General features: G+C 37.7%; 1 protein-coding gene across 1 annotated transcript; it reads left to right on the forward strand.

Annotated features, from left to right (window-relative positions):
* The first annotated feature begins 14,809 nt into the window (after positions 1–14,809).
* Positions 14,810–17,580, forward strand: LOC107949992 (uncharacterized). The gene is made up of 5 exons (XM_016884747.2): positions 14,810–15,343; positions 15,413–15,680; positions 16,260–16,358; positions 16,474–16,667; positions 17,401–17,580. The coding sequence occupies exons 1-5, from the start codon at positions 14,931–14,933 to the stop codon at positions 17,474–17,476; spliced, it is 1,050 nt and encodes a 349-aa protein (XP_016740236.1). The 5' UTR covers positions 14,810–14,930; the 3' UTR covers positions 17,477–17,580.
* Positions 17,581–18,690: the final 1,110 nt, after the last annotated feature.

The following is an 18,690-nucleotide window of genomic DNA, read 5'->3' on the forward strand; positions in this document are numbered from 1 at the left end:
GTGGCTAGGAATTTGTGTAACTGTTGAAAAATGAGAACTTGTGTAATAGACTATGTGATAAATGAAATGCCTAATATGGGCTATCTTGAAATCAACACCAATTTCTTGCATTTCATTCATAACTGACATTCATTTGACATTCATGCATTCATTCATGCATCAATTCATTCATTGCATATCCATACTTGTTCGCTGAGGTTAAAACGTACAATTCGCAGTTGCAAGACTTCAAGACTGGAACCACATCATCCTTAAACGCGCCGACAGCTAAGTAATGAGAATGAATTCAATGAAGAATGAAAGGATGGAAAGGGCAAAAGGAATTACAAGAGCAATGGCAAATCGCAACAAGAGACGAGAGACCAATGGTGAGATCCGAAGGAATCGCTCGACAAGAGATCAGATGCTAAAATGATGGAGATGATGACAACTTTGGCAAAGAAAGACCCATGTAGAACTCCGATTTAGGAACTCGGCAAGAATTCACCATGATCAGGATCCACTCTACTCCCCCGGGATTCACTCCACCGCCGCATATAACAATACAAAGAGGGTATACTCAAGAGGAACCACTGCTTGGAACATCGACCTATGCCACCATGCTCCACCCACTAATTTGGGGCAAGGAATGTTAGCGTCGAACCCAGGGGCTAGTCCTGCTAATCCACTAGTTTCAGATCTAGATGACCCAGCAGAGGTAGCCAAGTTGAAATTGGATAACCATGACGCAAAATATAGGAGTCTAGAGGAAAGACTCAAATCAATAGAAGCACTGAAGTCTTCTCCGTACTAGGTGCAAGGAACCCAGTTTGGTACCTGATCTAATTTTGCCCCCGAATTCAGAGTGCCTGATTTTGGAGAAGTATGATGGGACAAGGTGCCCAAGAGCACATCTCTTGTTCTATCGAAAAATGACCGGTTATGTGAACGCAGGATAAACTACTCATACATTGCTTTCCAAGATAGTCTAACAGGTCAGCTCTTCGGTGGTACAATCCAACTTAGTAGAGAAAGATTCGATCCTGGAGGACTTGGCGTCAGCATTTTGCGGCAGGATACAAGCATGTATGGATATGGTGCCAGATCCGTATGAACCTTGCAAATGAATGGAGAAAAAGCCATCAGAGACTTTTAGACAGATATGCGCAGAGATGGAGAGACGTCTCAGCTCAAGTGGAACCCCCATTAACAAAAATGGAGATAACCGTTCTCTTTATCAATACTTTAAGGCGCCATTTTATGACAAATTAGTGGGAAGTGCCACGAAAGAGTTTGCGGATATTGTAATATCTGGTGAACTCATAGAGAATGCCGTCAAGAGCGGTAGAATGGAAGGATCAGAAGGCTCAAGAAAAAGCCAGCACCCTTAGAAGAAGAAAGTCCAGAAGCCCCACATGGTGGGAACTGGGAGTCGTATACATTTCCTCAATTCGTATCGTAAACCAACCCCGACCTGAAATTATCCACCCTCGAATTTTATTATCCCGGTATGCCCCCCAAAGGACCACCCCAAGAGAAGCAAACAAGACCATCAAGGTATACTGAGAGACCGCAATTTACCCCATCCCTGTGTCGTATGGGAATTGTACCAAACTTTTAGAAACAGCTAATTCTCCCATTACATGGACCCCTTAAACTCATACCAAAGTGGTACACCAAACGCTAGTTGTGCATACCTGCAGGGAACCAAGCACTCTACGAGAACTGTCTCGCTTCAAAAGGAGAGTTCAAGGACTCATTGACGCGGTATCCTACGATTCGATAGTGCTAGTAACGCCACGGGAACCCGTCCCTAACCATACCGAAGGGAATGTGAGCACAGTGGGGAAAGAGGATGAATGGAAGGTCAGAAGATGTGTATCAGAAATAAGGACGCCTCTGCAGAAAATCTGGGAGGTATTGGTTAAGAAAGGATTGCTCTGTCACTCTGATAGAATTTTTGGAGAAGAGGTCAAAGTTTTTGCCAATTTTCATGGATTGTTGGACATGACATTCAGTCATGTGAGGATTTAAAAGGTTACTTCAAGACCGGATGGATAATAAGGGGATCAAGGTCCTTAACAAGAGTGAAGATGCCAACAAAAGAGAAGTATGCGTCTTTGATAGCCAATCATCAGGGCCCCCTTATAGTGCTGATCGACCGTTGGTAATTTATTATGACGCGATGAGAGAGCCATTGAACACAGATGGTAATTGAAGTACCATCTCCTTTCCGTATAAGGACAAACAAAACAGTACCGTGGAGATATGATGTTAATATCGTTACACCGGGAAGTTGAAAAGTCCAAAGCCATGACTGAAGATGTGGGGAGGTAAGTCATTTTACTCGAAGTGACGATGCTATTCTAAAGAAGTTGAACCGGTAAAGAAAAGTAGCGACTCGAAGCAAAAAGGGAAAGCAGTGATGCACGAGTCGAAGTCGAGCAGAAATTCACCGTGCAAGAAACTAAAAGCTTGTGAATGAGGAAGAGCTCAGAATCTTGAATTTATTAGCACAGCGAATATAGTGTGGTGGAACAATTGAGCAAGCAGCCAGCACGAATCTCGGTTCTATCTCTACTGTTAAATTCAAGCCACACCGGAACGCTTTATTGAAGGTGTTAAATCAAGCTTACGTGGCCAACAACATATCTGTGAAAAGCTGATAGGTGGTAAACAATCTGAATGCGGACAACTTCATCTCTTTTAGTGATGATGAGATACCGCCAAATGGTAGAGGTCGGTGAAAGCGCTGCATATACGACCCGCTGCAAGGGTACATAATACCGAACGTACTCATCGATAATGGGTTAGCGTTAAATGTTATGCCATTGGCTACCTTTCCAGAATACCGATAGATTTGTCCTACTTAAAGCCCTGTCATTCCACGGTAAGGGCATCGACGGACGAGGCGCGAAGTCATGGAAAGATGAATCCTTTGAATGGCCCTACATCTTGAGTCGAATTCAAGTCATGGACATTACACCCTCTTATACTGCCTTTTGGGAAGACCTTGGATTCATTCTGCTGAGCAGTCCCATCATCCCTCCATCAAAAGGTGAAATTCATCATGGATGGCTGTTTGGTCACAGTCGAGGCGAAGAAGACATCGTCGCATCTATCTCTGCTGATGCGCCATACCTGGAAGTAAGCAAGGACGCAGTGGAATGTTCCTTTCGATCCCTTGAATTCATCAATGCCACTTTTGTTGCTGAGGGAAATAGAATTCCGATGCCAAAACTGTCGAGAAATACCAGAATGGGTGTCAAGTTGACCGTAGGAAGGGGAGCTCGTGCGAGAAGAGGTTTAGGGAGACATCTGCAAGGAATAGTGAGGGCTTTAAATCCAGTGCCCACAAGGCCCGATACAGTTTGGGGTTCCAGCCTGACATGCACCAAAAAGAAGACAGTGGAAGAAGGATCAAGAGAGAAGAATTGCAAGAACTTTGGGCCGAGAACCAGAATGGGAACCAATAGAGTACCCTCCTTTGTCAAAAACATTTACATCTGCGGGAATGATGTACCCTGGACAAGATGTTTCACGAAACATGCTGGGATTAATTGAAAGGGATTTTCAGAATGTCAGTATAAATGTCATTGACAAAGAAGCTGGTGCAAGTAAAGATGTCTCGAGGATACGCCCTTGCCCTCCTGGTTTCATGTTGAACAATTGGATTGCTGAGGAGCTTCTTGTAGTTTATAAGCCTTCAGAGTAATGCTAAACATCAACCTTCTATTGTGTCCTTAGATATAATGGAATTCTTTTGTAGGAGCTTGCATTCGCTCTTTATCATTTAAGTGAATATCAATGAAGATGCATTTTGTCACGATTTTTCGCATTATCACTAATTTCATAATCATTTTCTCATTTCATAGCCTATCCTTACATTTGCCTCATTGCCATGACATAACATTTTGTTTGTTGTTTCCAATACTTGGATGTCCCCGATAGCTTCCTTTTCCATTCAACTTTCAGTGCTCAGATATTGACGACATGAATAAGCCCATTACGAATCTTGAAATTGATTTGAGAAGGCTGTTTGCTTAGGAGAATTTGAAGCCGAAGAAAATGCTGAAGATTATGTTCGTCTCCTGAATTGTTAAGAATGGTGGAACAAGAGGATAAACAGGTTCTGCCTCATGAAGAATCTGTGGAAACAATAAATTGGGCACTGAAAAAAGGAAACAAGAAGTGAAGATTGGGACTTCTATTCAGAAAGTACCAGGCATAGTTTGATCACTTTACTCCGCGAATACAAAGATGTTTTCGCGTGGTCATACCAGGACATGCCAGGGCTAGATGAAGATTTAGTGGTCCATAAGCTCCCATTAAAGCCAGAATGCAAGCCCATCCAGCAAAAATTAAGACGGATGAGGCCCCGAAATGCTGTTGAAAATAAAAGAGGAAGTCAAGAAGCAATTTGACGCTGGCTTCCTACAAGCCTCCAAATATCCAGAATGGGTGGCTAACATAGTCCCGATACCAAAGAAAGATGGAAAAGTACGAATGTGCGTGGATTACCGTGACCTGAATCGAGCAAGCCCAAAAGATAATTTTCCCTTGCCACATATTGACACGTTGGTGGACAACACAGCAAAACATTCATTGTTTTCTTTCATGGATGGATTCTCGGGGTATAATCAGATCAAGATGGCCCCTAAGGATATGGAAAAACTACCTTCATAACAATGTGGGGAACGTTCTGCTACAAGGTGATGCCATTTGGGTTAAAGAATGCTGGGGCAACATATCAGAGGGCTATGGTGACGTTATTCCATGACATGATGCATAAGGAAATAGAGGTCTACGTCGATGATATGATTGCTAAATCTCGAGGAGAAGAAGAGCATGTAATGAACCTCAAGAAGTTGTTCGAAAGGCTGAGAAAGTTTCAGCTAAAGTTTAATCTAGCCAAATGTACATTCGGGGCTACCTCGGGAAAGTTGCTAGGCTTTATTGTCAGTGAAAGAGGTATCGAAGTTGATCCAGATAAATAAAAGCCATCCAAGAATTACCACCTCCGCGCACGCAAAAGAAAGTTAGAGGATTTTTAGGGAGATTAAATTACATCGCCCGATTTATCCCTCAACTTACCAACCAATGCGACCCAATCTTTCGGCTTCTTCGAAAACATAACCCAGGAGAATGGAACGAGGAATGCCAAGTGACATTGATAAGATAAAACAATATTTGTCCAGTCCTCCAGTGCTAGTACCGCCAACTCCGGGAAGACCATTAATTTTGTATCTGACAGTGTTCGAAAGTTCAATGGGTTGCGTACTGGGACAACATGACGAGTCAGGAAGAAAGAAAAGGCGATCTACTACCTCAGCAAAAAGTTCACTGAATATAAGGCAAAATATTCGTCCATTGAGAAATATTGTTGCGCTCTGGTTTGGGTAGCTCGGAGACTCAACAATATATGTTGTATCACACGACATGGCTAATTTCAAAGCTGGACCCAATAAAATACATGATGGAATCGCCGGCACTATCAGGAAGAATGGCACGATGGCAGATCCTCCTTTCGGAATATGACATTGCCTATGTAAGTCAGAAGTCGATAAAAGGGAGCGCAATAGCTGACTTCTTAGCAACTCGAACGGCAGAGGAATATGAGCCTTTAAGATTCGATTTCCCAGATGAAGACTTAATGTGCATCACAGAAATAGAATCCGAGTCATCAAAAGAGAAGTCATGGAAGATGTGCTTTGATGGTGCGTCAAATGCTTTAGGGCATGGAATTGGAGCAATCCTGGTATCACCAGACGGGAATCATTATCCGTTCACTGCAAGACTGAACTTCTTCTGTACCAATAATATGCAGAATATGAGGCCTGTATCATGGGGCTTCGTGCAGCTATCGAACGAAACATCGAGATCTTGGAGGTGTACGGGACTCAGCCCTAGTGATTTACCAATCCGTGGAGAATGGGAAGTGAGGGACTCAAAATTGATTAAGTACAGCGATTTAGTGGCTGGATTGATCAAGGAATTCAAAGAAATAACTTTTCATTACTTCCCAGAGAAGAGAACCAACTGGCTGATACCCTAGCCACTTTGGCTTCAATGTTCAAAGCAAGTAGAGAAGCAGAAATAATGCCCTCAAAATGAGCATATACGAGGTCCCTGCACACTGTTGTAGCATTGAGAAAGAAGTAGACGGACGGCCTTGGTTCCATGATATCTTAGAATATATCAAGAATCAAAGGTATCCGAACAAGCGAATGAGAACGATAAAAGAACAATTAGAAGAATGGCAGCGGGATTTGTTCTTGATGGGGATATCCTGTATAAAAGAGGAAAGGATCAGATGCTTTTGAGATGTGTGGATGATGTTGAAGCCAGAAAAATACTTGAAGAGGTCCATGAGGGAATTTGCAGAATGCATGCCAATGGTTTCAATATGGCCAGAAAGATCATGAGACTCGGTTATTATTGGCTGACAATGGAAAGTGACTGCATCAATTTTGCCAGAAAATGCCACAAATGTCAAATCTATGGCGATAAAATTCATGTAGCCCCTTCACCCCTTCATGTCATGACTTCTCCGTGGCCTTTTTCTATGTGGGGCATGGATGTCATAGGGCCAATTTCTCCAAAAGCTTCAAATGGACATCGATTCATTTTTGTGGTTATCGATTACTTCACAAAATGGATTGAAGCTGCTTCGTTTGCCAATGTGACGAAGACTGCAGTGTGCAAGTTTTTGAAAAGGAAATCATTTGCCGATATGGTTTGCCTAAAGAATCATCTCAGATAATGCCACGAATTTGAACAATAAGATGATGAAAGAAGTTGCGAGCAGTTCCAAATAAAGCATCATAATTCCTCGCCCTATCACCCAAAGATGAACGGGGCTGTTGAAGCAGCTAACAAGAACATTAAGAGGATCATTGGGAAAATGACTGAGACATATAAAGATTGGCACGAGAAACTTCCATTTGCTTTGTTTGCATATCGCACATCTGTACGAACATCTACGGGAGCAACTCCTTTCTCTCTAGTCTATGGAATGCAAGCTGTGCTACCTATCGAGGTTGAGATCCCCTCTCTGCGAGTATTGATGGAATCAAAGTTAGAAGAAGTAGAATGGTTCGAGCTCGATATGATCAGTTGAACCTCATTGAAGAAAACGTCTAAGGGCAATTGTCATGGGCAAATGTACCAAAAGAGAATGATCGCAGCCCATGACAAGAAGGTACGACCAAGAGAGTTCCATGAAGGAGAACTCGTTCTGAGAAAGATTCTCCCAATACAAAAAGACCTGCGAGGAAAATGGGCACCAAATTAGGAAGGACCATACGTTGTAAAAAAGGCATTCTCAGGAGGAGCTTTAATCCTTACCGAGATGGATGGGAAGGAGTTACCGAATCCGGTGAATTCAGATGCGGTGAAGAAATATTATGCTTAAGATGAAAACCCGAAAAGGGCATCTTAAAAAAAAGGGATCAGGGCGAAAACCCGAAAAGGGCGTCTTGATTAGTACAAAAAGATTAGGATGAAAACCCGAGAGGGCGTCTTAATGAAACAAACCTGGCGGTCGAACGATAGGTCAAGTAGTGAGACTACAGTATTTGAAGCACTTCTGAAAACTCGAAATTTTCTACGCAAGAAGCCATGCTCGAAAAGATTATTGATTGAGGAACGTGGAAGAGTTCATGTGTTGAATATCTAGAGCATTTGTATCCGTTGAATACGACCTTTTCTTTCTTTTTGACATTTTTACTCTCATTGGTTAACTTTCTTTGTTTGCCACATTTGAAATAAAGGAATATGAGATATCCTTTTTGTCCCTACCTGACCATTTTCATGCATCTCATTATGTGTTTATTTAATGATAAATAGTGAAATGACATACTCTAAACAAAAGAAATGTCAAGCATTACCCGGATAAGAATTCGATAAGTGCAAGATCTTCAAAGCAAGAACAAAGTTTAACCAAGGGCAAAAGGGTGATATCTGAGAAACGTCGATTACTCGTAAAGCTCGAAGACAGGTATGATGCCTGAAGAGAAGGTCGAGAATCAAAGCAATGAACGCAGATCCTCAACAATCATGGTGAAAATGACATACGACCAATATGCTTAAGGAGCACCGCATAATCATGTAGGCATAAAGCATTTAAGACAAACATGTGCATATCATGGTACATGGCATATACAGGTACTCCAACAGAGCAAGAAATCTTGAATGAGAGTCGCACTGAATCAAAGGAAAAGATACCCGAGTTCTACCAAAGGACTGGTTTTGGTATTTTGATGTTTAATATTCATGCTTTCCAAGGAAAATCAACTCATATTGCGAGAGATGAGTTGAGCCTCAAGACACGTTGAGGTATTTTTAATTTTTTTTAAAAAAATCAACTCATATTGCGAGAAGTGAGTTGAGCCTCGAGGCACGCCGAGGTATTTTAGTTTATGTTTTAAATTGACTCATATTGCGAGAGGTGAGTTAAGCCTTTTAATTTTTGTTTTTCAAAATCAACTCATATTGCTAGAGGTGAGTTGAGCCTCAGGACACGCTGAGGTAATTTCAATTTCTGTTGTTAAAAAAAAATAACTCATATCGCGAGAAATGAGTTGAGCCTTAGGACACGCTGAGGTAATTTCAATTTCTGTTTTCAAAATTCAACTTATATTGCGAGAAATGAGTTGAGCCTCAGGACACGCTGAGGTAATTTCAATTTCTTTTTCAAAATTCAACTTATATTGCGAGAAATGAGTTGAGCCTCAGGACACGCTGAGGTAATTTCAATTTCTGTTTTCAAAATTCAACTTATATTGCGAGAAATGAGTTGAGCCTCAAGACACGTTGAGGTATTTTCAATTTCTGTTTTCAAAAAAAAATCAACTTATATTGCGAGAGGTGAGTTGAGCCTCGGTTCACATGCTGAGGTATTTTTAATTTCTGTTTTAAAAAAAATCAACTCATATTGCGAGAGGTGAGTTGAGCTTCAGATTACACACTGTGGTATTTTAATTTCAACTCATATTGTGAGAGGTGAGTTGAGCCTCAGGTCACACCGAGGTATTTTCCATTTCTGTTTTCATTATTATGTTTTTGAAAGAATCAACTCATATTGCGAGAAATGAGTTGAGCCTCAAGACACATTGAGGTAATTTCAATTTCTGTTTTCAAAATTCAACTCATATTGTGAGAAATGAGTTGAGCCTCAAGACACGTTGAGGTATTTTCAATTTCTGCTTTTCAAAATTCAACTCATATTGCGAGAAATGAGTTGAGCCTCAGGACACGCTGAGGTAATTTCAATTTCTGTTGTCAAAAAATCAACTCATATTGCGAGAAATGAGTTGAGCCTCAAGACACATTGAGGTATTTTCAATTTCTGCTTTTCAAGAAAATCAACTCATATTGCGAGAGGTGAGTTGAGCCTCAAGACACGTTGAGGTATTTTCAATTCCTGTTCAATTTATGTTTTTCAAAATCAACTCATATTGCGAGAGGTGAGTTGAGCCTCAGGACACGCTGAGGTAATTTCAATTTCTGTTTTTCAAAAATCAACTCATATTGCGAGAGGTGAGTTGAGCCTCGGGCACGCCGAGGTATTTTCAAATTTTACTTTCAAAAAATCAACTCATATTGCGAAAGGTGAGTTGAGCCTTGGCTCACGTGTTGAGTCACTTTCAATTTCTGTTTTTATGTCTGTTTTCTAAATCAACTCATATTGCGAGAGGTGAGTTGAGCCTCGGGGCACGCTGAGGTATTTTCAATTACTGTTTGGCAAAAACCAACTCATACTGCGAGAGGTGAGTTGAGCCTCAGGACATGCTGAGGTATTTTCCATTTCTGTTTTCCAATTTATGTTTTCAAAAATCAATTCATATTGCTAGAGGTGAATGGAGCCTCAGGTCATACGCCGAGGTATTTTCAATAGATGTTTTTTCCAATTTCTGCTTCTCAAAAAAAATTAACTCATATTGCGAGAAATGAGTTGAGCCTCAAGACACGTTGAGGTATTTTCAAGTTCTGCTTTTCAAAAAAAAAATCAACTCATATTGCGAGAGGTGAGTTGAGCTTCGGCTCGCACGCTGAGGTATTTTCAATTTTTCGTTTTTTCAATTTATGCATTTCAAATTCTACTTTCCAAAAAATCAACTCATATTGCGAGAGGTGAGTTGAGCCTCGGGTCACATGTCGAGGTATTTTCAAAATCTGTTTTCCAAATTAAGTTTCAAAAAAACCAACTCATATTGCGACAGGTAAGTTGAGCCTTAGCTCACGTGCTGAGCTATTTCTGTTTTAATGTCTGTTTTTAAAAAGGGTCAATTCATATTGCGAGATATAAGTTGAGCTCAGGATCACATGCCGAGTAAAGAATAAAGATTGGAGTTAATCGAAGATACAAATTTTATATCCCTGAAATTACAGTGAAGCTAATTGAAGTTTAATAGAGTAGGTCGAGGCTACAAATCCCTTCTACCTGAATTCTTATTTCCTCGAAGTTTTAGTAGAGAAGATTGAGGCTACAAATCTCTTCTCCTTAAATCTCCGAAGTTGCAGTGGAGTGAATCAAAGTAACAATTCCTATGCCCCTGAAGATGCAATGGGATGAAACGAGGCTATTAGAAGAAAAAAAGTACCAAGAAGTTAAGATTCAGTAAGACTAAGCAAAATTGGCCATTTTGGAGTCTTTGCTCCATTCTCGTTACACGACAATGAGCAAAGAGGGCAGCTGTAATGGCCAATTTTTTGGCCCAAGCAAAAATAAAATCCACATAACCAAAATTCAAGTCCATTTACAATGTTAAACAGCCCAAAAATCAAAACAGGTCCAATTTCCACATTGAAAGGCCCAAACCCAAAACTAAATAACCCAAATAATACAAAAACCCTAAAGCCCACCTAGCCCAACACACAAAACATTTCAGCAACCCTAGGTCCCCCCTTTTGTTTGTTTTGCACCGCAACCATGAAGCAGCCCCATACCTCCACTACAGCGGCCCCATACCCCCACTACAGCAGTCCCATACCTCCACAGCCCTCGTACGCCACGCCCACACCCCGTACGCATGCCAACAGACTCTGTACCTATAAGAAGGAAACAAAACAACGGCAGCAACAGAGGAGTAGCCAATAGAAGAAACAAAATTTTTGTACTTTTCTTTGGAACATTCGGCTATAAAGCCATGTAATAGCCGTTGTAAGTTTTTTACGGGCAATAAGAGAAAACAGACACAATACCTGCATACTGAATAGCAAAAAGAAATCAAAAAAGTCATTCAAAGGTGATTTCACATTTTTTCTTTATTTTCGATCTACTTGTGATTTTTTTTTTAGCATGGAAAACGAAAGGCGTGTTTGAAACAACACCGATGAAAGCCCACATGTCTCGAAAATATGGAGATTCAGGCTAGGGTTGTTTTTATTATTATTTTCATCAGATTTTGCTTTGTTTTTTGGTAGAATAGCACAACATTTTAAGATTTTTTTCTTTTAAAAAAAAGAGAAAAAGGGAGAAGGAGTGTGCTTACCCGATCTCCGTGGGCGTGTCCTCCGTTGACAAGGTCCGGTCGCCATTGACGCACAGTCAGCCATCAAATAAATGATGGTTTAGGCGGCTGCATGTTGAATCAAACCCTAGGGGAAGGGGTTAAAGCTTCTATTTAAAAAAAAAAGAGAATGAAAGGTTGCTGGGTTTTGAAAAGGAAATAAATGGGAATTAAAGCTTAGCAACAGATTTGGAAATGATGGAGTTTAAAAGAGGGGACCCACGCGTGTTGACCCAATCCAAAAGATTGGATCCGCATTCTTTTGTTTCAAATGGGCTAATGGCGCATTTGGTCCTTCTCTTTCGCGTCAATTTTCAATTGACTTCTATTTGTACTTTGTTTATTTTTAAATGTTCCCTAATATTTGTAAGTTCTTACACTTTAGCCCATGTCTCAACGCAGTGTTTCGAGATCAGGGATAATTTCAGTCTTGGTCCCTATAAATTCACGCGTGTTATACGTGGGTCCTTATTTTATTATTAGTAATTTATTTTATTTATAAATTATCCTTTTTTATTTTACTTTGATTTTAATTAGGTAATTTATTTAGATTCATTTTATAGTTTTTTTTATTCGGGCTTATTTACTTGCATATTTTGAGTTTAGTAATTATTTTTTAATTTTTTTTTATTTTTATCATATCATTGATGTCTTTTGTAATGCTTGTATTAATTATTTGTATCATTTGCTTACTCGTTTATTTTAATTTAGGTAATTGTATTTTCATATTTTTAGATACTATTTTATGTAAACTTTTTTATACATATATCATCTTACGCACGCATTCTTAATATTATTATTACGTGTATACATTCATTATTTTCATTTCGTGTTCAATTCCATTATACCTTCATCTTTTCTAATATTATTGTCACCTCGATTATCTGTTTCAATATATTCCTAGCTCTTTCATTTATTGATTTTTATTTCATATTATTTTACTTTGCATTATGTCGAAAATATTATTATTCATGATTTAAATCAATAATCAAGGTAATATACCGATTTAACATTAAGTCATCGAGTTCATCGCTATGTTGGGTGAACGTCAATTGACTCATGTTAAAGCGATATACCCTTCAAAAAAAACGAAATAAACCAAAATTTCTCGTTCTTTTAATCGGAACACGACTAAATTTTACATTGAACCGTATTTTTGAAAATCAAGACAACCTGTGTTTATGAGATACCAATTTTTAGGCGTCGCGAGGGTGCTAATACCTTCCTCACGCGTAACCGACTCCCGAACCCTAATTTTTCTCCGGCTTTTAACGTAGACCTAAATTCAGCCTTCCTTTTATTTTAAAAAATGAATCTAATAGGTGTCCGATCACACCTAGGAAAAAGGATCGGTGGCGACTCCCTCTTTATTTTAAAATCGAACTTCAGTTTCCAAACTTTTTCACTAGAGTGCCACAATTAGCGACCCCGAAACCAATTTTTACGTCGCTACATCGATTTAACGTTAAGTCGAAAGTTTCATCGCTATGTTGGATGTTTTTTGTCTGCTCGTGTTAAAACGATATATCCTTCTCAAAAAACCAAAAACTAGAATTCCTTGACTTTTCAATCGGATCACGATTAAATCATAAATTGAACTCGTACTTTTGAAAATCAAGACAACACATGTTTATACGATACCAATTTTGGGCGTCGCGAGGGTGCTAATACCTTCCTCGCGCGTAACCGACTCCCGAACCCTAATTTTGTCTCCGGATTTTAACGTGGACCTAAACGTAGCCTTCTTTTTGTTTTAAAAACAAAGGAATCTAATGGGTGTCCGATCACACCCTAAAAAAGATCGGTGGCGACTCCCGATTTATTTTAAAATCAAATTTCAATTTCCAAGTTTTCAATAGATCGCCACAAATAGCGACCTTAAACCAAAATTTTTACGTCGCTATAGTAGTATTTTCTTCTATGTACAATCGTAATTTTATCGAATAAGTTGATTAGGAAAATTATTCATGAATTACATTAATTCCCTTTATATTGTCCTCACGTGATTTTTGCATGTAAAGAAAAATAGAAGTAAATATTGGCTCACTAGTTGTCTAATGTTTAAACTATACTAGGCAGATTATGTGGTCAGATCGTAATACAAAAAGGCAGTTTATATTAGTAGACGAACCTAAACAAATCCTTAGTCTAATAGGAAATGAACAAATCGATTGAAAGACTAATATGTCATCTATCAATTCCAATTGGGGAAATGTCTTATCTTGGGCATCGGAGCAAGTTACTCCTAAAAGATAAAGACATATATGTGACTAACTAGACTGATAGCACATAGGACTGGATCCAAGAAGAACAAATCCTAAATCCATTTATGGATTTATTCAATTGTGACGTTCATAGTGTGATTTACCTTAATCTTGAGTGGATAACAAATTATGTATGCATGACTAGTATATTTTGATGTAAGTAAAAGCTTTAGTTTAAATAGATAAGGAACCGAAAGCTGGTACATTATGTATATGACTTCTGTAGTATATAACGTCATTCACAATAATGGAATTCATAGTTCGAGATATGGGTAAATGATATCTTCTCATTGGGACATGTTAGATGAAAAGTAAATGTGGTCACAGGTCGTTCATCTTTGTGATGAATGACTTGATTACTATTTGATAGTAATTGACTTTTCACGAAGGAAAATGTAATGGTTAACATGAGATAAAATAGAATCATATTAGGAGAACAAATTTATCCCAAAGAGATTAAGGATACCCTATGAGTATAACACAATATAACAAGTTCATTGGACGAGCACTGATCGAATTGATTTCATAATAGTATGTCATTAGGGAGAGCTAAGTCAAAATACTATATTGGAATGACTTCATGACTATATGAGTTTATAATTAATAGGTGAAGAGCCGAAACTTAATTATAAATTATTTAAGCCTTAACCATATATGTTCAATTTGTAACACCCAAGTACTCAACCCGCTCACTAAGTCCAAATTACGAGATATCACAGTTGTTGTCGAAACAGCTACGATTGAAACACAAACAATTCATAGTAGTCAATAATTAAAATTCGACTAAAACATACATTCGACATGAAATAGAGTCAATAATACAAACTTGATTTTATGAATCTAAGAACTGTGTAGATGTAAATAGCATGTGAAGATAAGCAAATTTTGCTCCCACGTTGTGGCAGGATTAATAAAAGAGTCTATAATTACTATCGAATTCTAATAGTGTCTCTGTTAGCTTGTAATTGATTGTATCCAATTTTTACTTAAAAAAAAAGAGAAAAAGAAAAAATCAGGGTATGAATCAGCCCGGTTCGGCCAGTTGGCAGTTCCATTCTTAAATATTAAAGGAAAAAAAAAATCAAGCTTAGGCTTAGCTGCTCCAAAAAACGGGTAAGAAAGCGAGAAAACTAGAAGGAAAGAAAAGAAAGAGCTCCAGAAGCTCTCATCTTCGATGGCATCGGCAGCCACGTCCCGAGCTGTCATCTTCTCCCGCATCGCCGCCCTTTCAGTCAAACCTCTACCACCTTCTCTCTCTAGCTTCCTCCCTAGCCCTCGCAACCGTCCTCCTTCCGCCTTGACCGTGAGCTGCTGCTTAAAGGACGGCGGAGCCTACGACGACTACTCCGTTTCGACGCAGAAATCGAATTTAGATCGTGGATTCATAGTAATAGCTAACATGTTAAAGCACATCGAACCACTCGACACGTCTGTTATTTCCAAAGGGGTTTCTGATTCCGCCAAGGAAGCTATGAAGCGAACTATCTCCACTATGCTCGGAATTCTCCCTTCTGATCAGTTCTCCGTTTTGGTTTCCCTCTCGAAACCTCCTCTTCATCGTCTCCTCTTCTCATCCATCATCACAGGGTAATATATCTTATTTTCTTCTTCAAAAAGTTTTTTTTACTGCAATTAAAAAAAATATACTTTTTTTAGGTATACCTTGTGGAACGCGGAGTATAGGGTTTCACTGATGAGAAATCTGGAAAGAGCGGCACCGGCGGAGGACCTAGTGAAGGAGACGGAGGAGGGCGTTAGTCAGCGGCACAGAGAGGTGGTGGAGAATAATATTGAGGAGGGAGAGGGTGGAAATGGTGAATATGAAGAACTGGAGAAGATAAGTCCGAGGGTTTTTGAGGATTTGTCGCCGGAGGCTTTGAAGTATATTGAGAAGCTGCAAGCTGAGTTATCTGATATGGAGGAGGTGAGGATTTTGGACTTTTTATGTAATTATAAATTTTGTAATTAATTATAAAATCAGTCTCTCTCACACACGTACATATACTATATTTACAAATAATGCGATAGAGGGTTAAAAGATGCAAAATTTGAAGCTCATATTCTTTTCTTTTTAGAAATTATTACAAATTTGTGATACTTGCTTAATATGTAAATTAATGAAAGAGAAATGAAGTTAGATGATTCTTGGTCAATTTGGAAGTAGTTTGTCTTTGAGAAAATTTAACTCTGGATTTTTCTTGACTTTAGACATACCAATTGCTTGTTTGAATTCCGGTTTTTCGTGATTGCATTTCTTCTTCTTGACTGTGTCTCTGGTTATTAAGGTGCTCTAGCAACAAACATGTTTTGGCAATCAATTTTATACTGCTCTTTTCTTTCTTGTTATGTGCTATAAAGAATGTTTATATACATATCCGAGCTTTCCTGTAATGGTGAATCCTTCGTTCCTCCATTTGATGGATCATGGTACCTAACTCATTGTCAATAGCTCGATATAATGTGTTCTCCGAGCTCCCTCTATATAAGATTTTTGTCGTTTCAGGAACTGACTGCTCAAAAGAAGGAAAATGTGCGAATGGAGTGTGGCAGGGAAAACATGAATGGTTTGTTAGAGTATTTACGATCCTTGGATGCTGACATGGTAAGAGCTGGAAAGTGTTTCTTAGTAGATTGTCATGTTTTGGAACTGAATTAACTTTGTTTGATCCTACAATTAACTTGAAACTTTCTCATTGTTTGTACTTTTTATTTTTCAGGTGACAGAATTATCCCAACCATCATCGGTACAAGTGGAGGAAATGATCCATCAGCTTGTTCAGAATATATTGCAAAGGTTGTTCAAGGATGCCTGTATGAGAGATTCAGGGATAGTAAACACGGGAAATCTTCAAGATGCTGCTGATGAAACTTGTGGCACTTCACGTGATTACCTTGCAAAGCTGCTTTTCTGGTATGTTTTCATGCGCTTGCTTTTTACAAGTTAGGTTCGAATGTTTCGTAAAAGAAGGCACATTAAGCTTTTCTTTCAGTGAACGTATCTGGTAGGTCCCTCTATTACAAGGACCGGATCAAATTAGTCCATCTACTATTAAATGAATCAATTTAGTCCTTGTATTATTAAAAAGAATCAAATAACGTCAAGTTTCAGCAGAGCTAACATTTACTGTTAAAAAAATGTCATTTATTGTTTAATATTTAATATTTTGAAAGCATTTGATGGTTCTGCAAATAAAATTTTGATTGGAGTTGAGCTATAAATGGAATAAATTAATTTTTCATGTTATTTTTAAATAGTAAATGTTAACTCTCTTACAATTTAGATTTATTTGATTCTTTTAATAGTACAAAGATTAAATTAATCCATTTAACAGTATGGGGACTAATTTTATCCCGTCCCTATAATAGAGGGACTTGATAAGTAGTTTCACCCTTTTCTTTCACTCTAGGACCCTGTAATGCACAGACATCTGTGTACCGCTACGCATGCGCATTGTAGTTGTTGAGAAGGGGGTAAATAAGAAAGTCTATCAGGATTTTAATTTGAAAGAGATTCTGGGTTGTCATTCATAACATAACTCGCAAATTATTGGTTTCAAAGAAAAAAGATCGATAACTTCTTTTTAGTTGCAATATATCAAATGCAGTGATAGTATTATGAGATTAAAGCCAGTTTCTTTCGGCAGGTGTATGCTATTAGGTCATCATTTGAGAGGCTTGGAAAACAGATTGCATCTAAGTTGTGTTGTTGGATTACTGTAAAGTAAGTTACGTATGACATATGCATATTCTTTTCGTTTTTGGTCCTTTTTGTTACAGTTTTGGTTAATCCGATAATATACATACATTTACATTGAAGGTGCCAATGTTTATCGCATCAACATTTTCTTCTGCCTGCTTTAACATGAATTATTGATTCATTGTGAGAACTTGAAAAATCTTAGGAATTAGGATGAAGTAACCAACCTATATGCAGCTATGTCGGATACAAATATGTGCTGGATGCGGGTATGTTTACTCCTTCCCTTATATTTTGAGGGTCATATTTTCATACCTGCTCAGCATCCATTTTTGACACTAGTACTTCAAGAAAAAAAAATGAAAAGTCAGATTTCAAAACCTTATTCAGATTATTTTCCTATCTGAGGCAGGCAGGCAGCATATGTAAAAATAAAAAATAAAAAAAAAAAGCTTGCTTGAGTTTACACCTTGCAATTCATATATTTTTATCTTTTTACTTGTTAAGGTGTTATATGTTTATATAAGTTGGAAGTTGAAATATTAATAATTCGTATTTATATAAATATTAGTATGTACCTATCAAAACTCGGTTCGATTTGAAAAAAAAATTGAATTTTGAGTTAATGGAATAGAGTTATTCTATTTTTTGAGTCAACTTGAATAAGTAATTTGAGTTTGAGTTGGGTTGAATTTTATAATTTGAATGACACAGATAATAAATTAGTGTGAATACCTTTAATACCGTCAATTTTAAAAATTAGTAAATTGGTCTCTCTCAATAAAAATTACAAAAAGAAAATAAAAATTTTAAAATTTATATTTTTTTAAAAACCTAAAAAAATTGAAAAAAAATTAAAGAATATATAAAGTTAAAAGGTTTTAAAATTTTCTAAAATAATAATTTGGGAGATAAGTTAAGTAATGATTCAAGTTTATTATATTAGTTTTTTTCTTTATTTTACTTTGAGAAAGTTTTCACATATATATAGTTTTAAATTTATTTGTTGTAATATAGAATTAGTTATATTATATAATATTTAAATTTGACATGTTTAATTTTTTAATTTAATTTGAATAATTTTACTCGATTTAAAAAAAATTTAAATCAAGTTAAGTTGATAAAATTAAATTTATTAATTTAATTAATTTGAAATATTTTTACTTTGATTCAATCGAATTCCAACCTTAATATTGGTATCTTATTCTTGTTATTCCTTTTTCTTATCTTGTGTTAT

The sequence above is a fragment of the Gossypium hirsutum genome, chromosome A12, assembly GCF_007990345.1.
Source record: "Gossypium hirsutum isolate 1008001.06 chromosome A12, Gossypium_hirsutum_v2.1, whole genome shotgun sequence".
Lineage (NCBI taxonomy): Eukaryota > Viridiplantae > Streptophyta > Magnoliopsida > Malvales > Malvaceae > Gossypium > Gossypium hirsutum.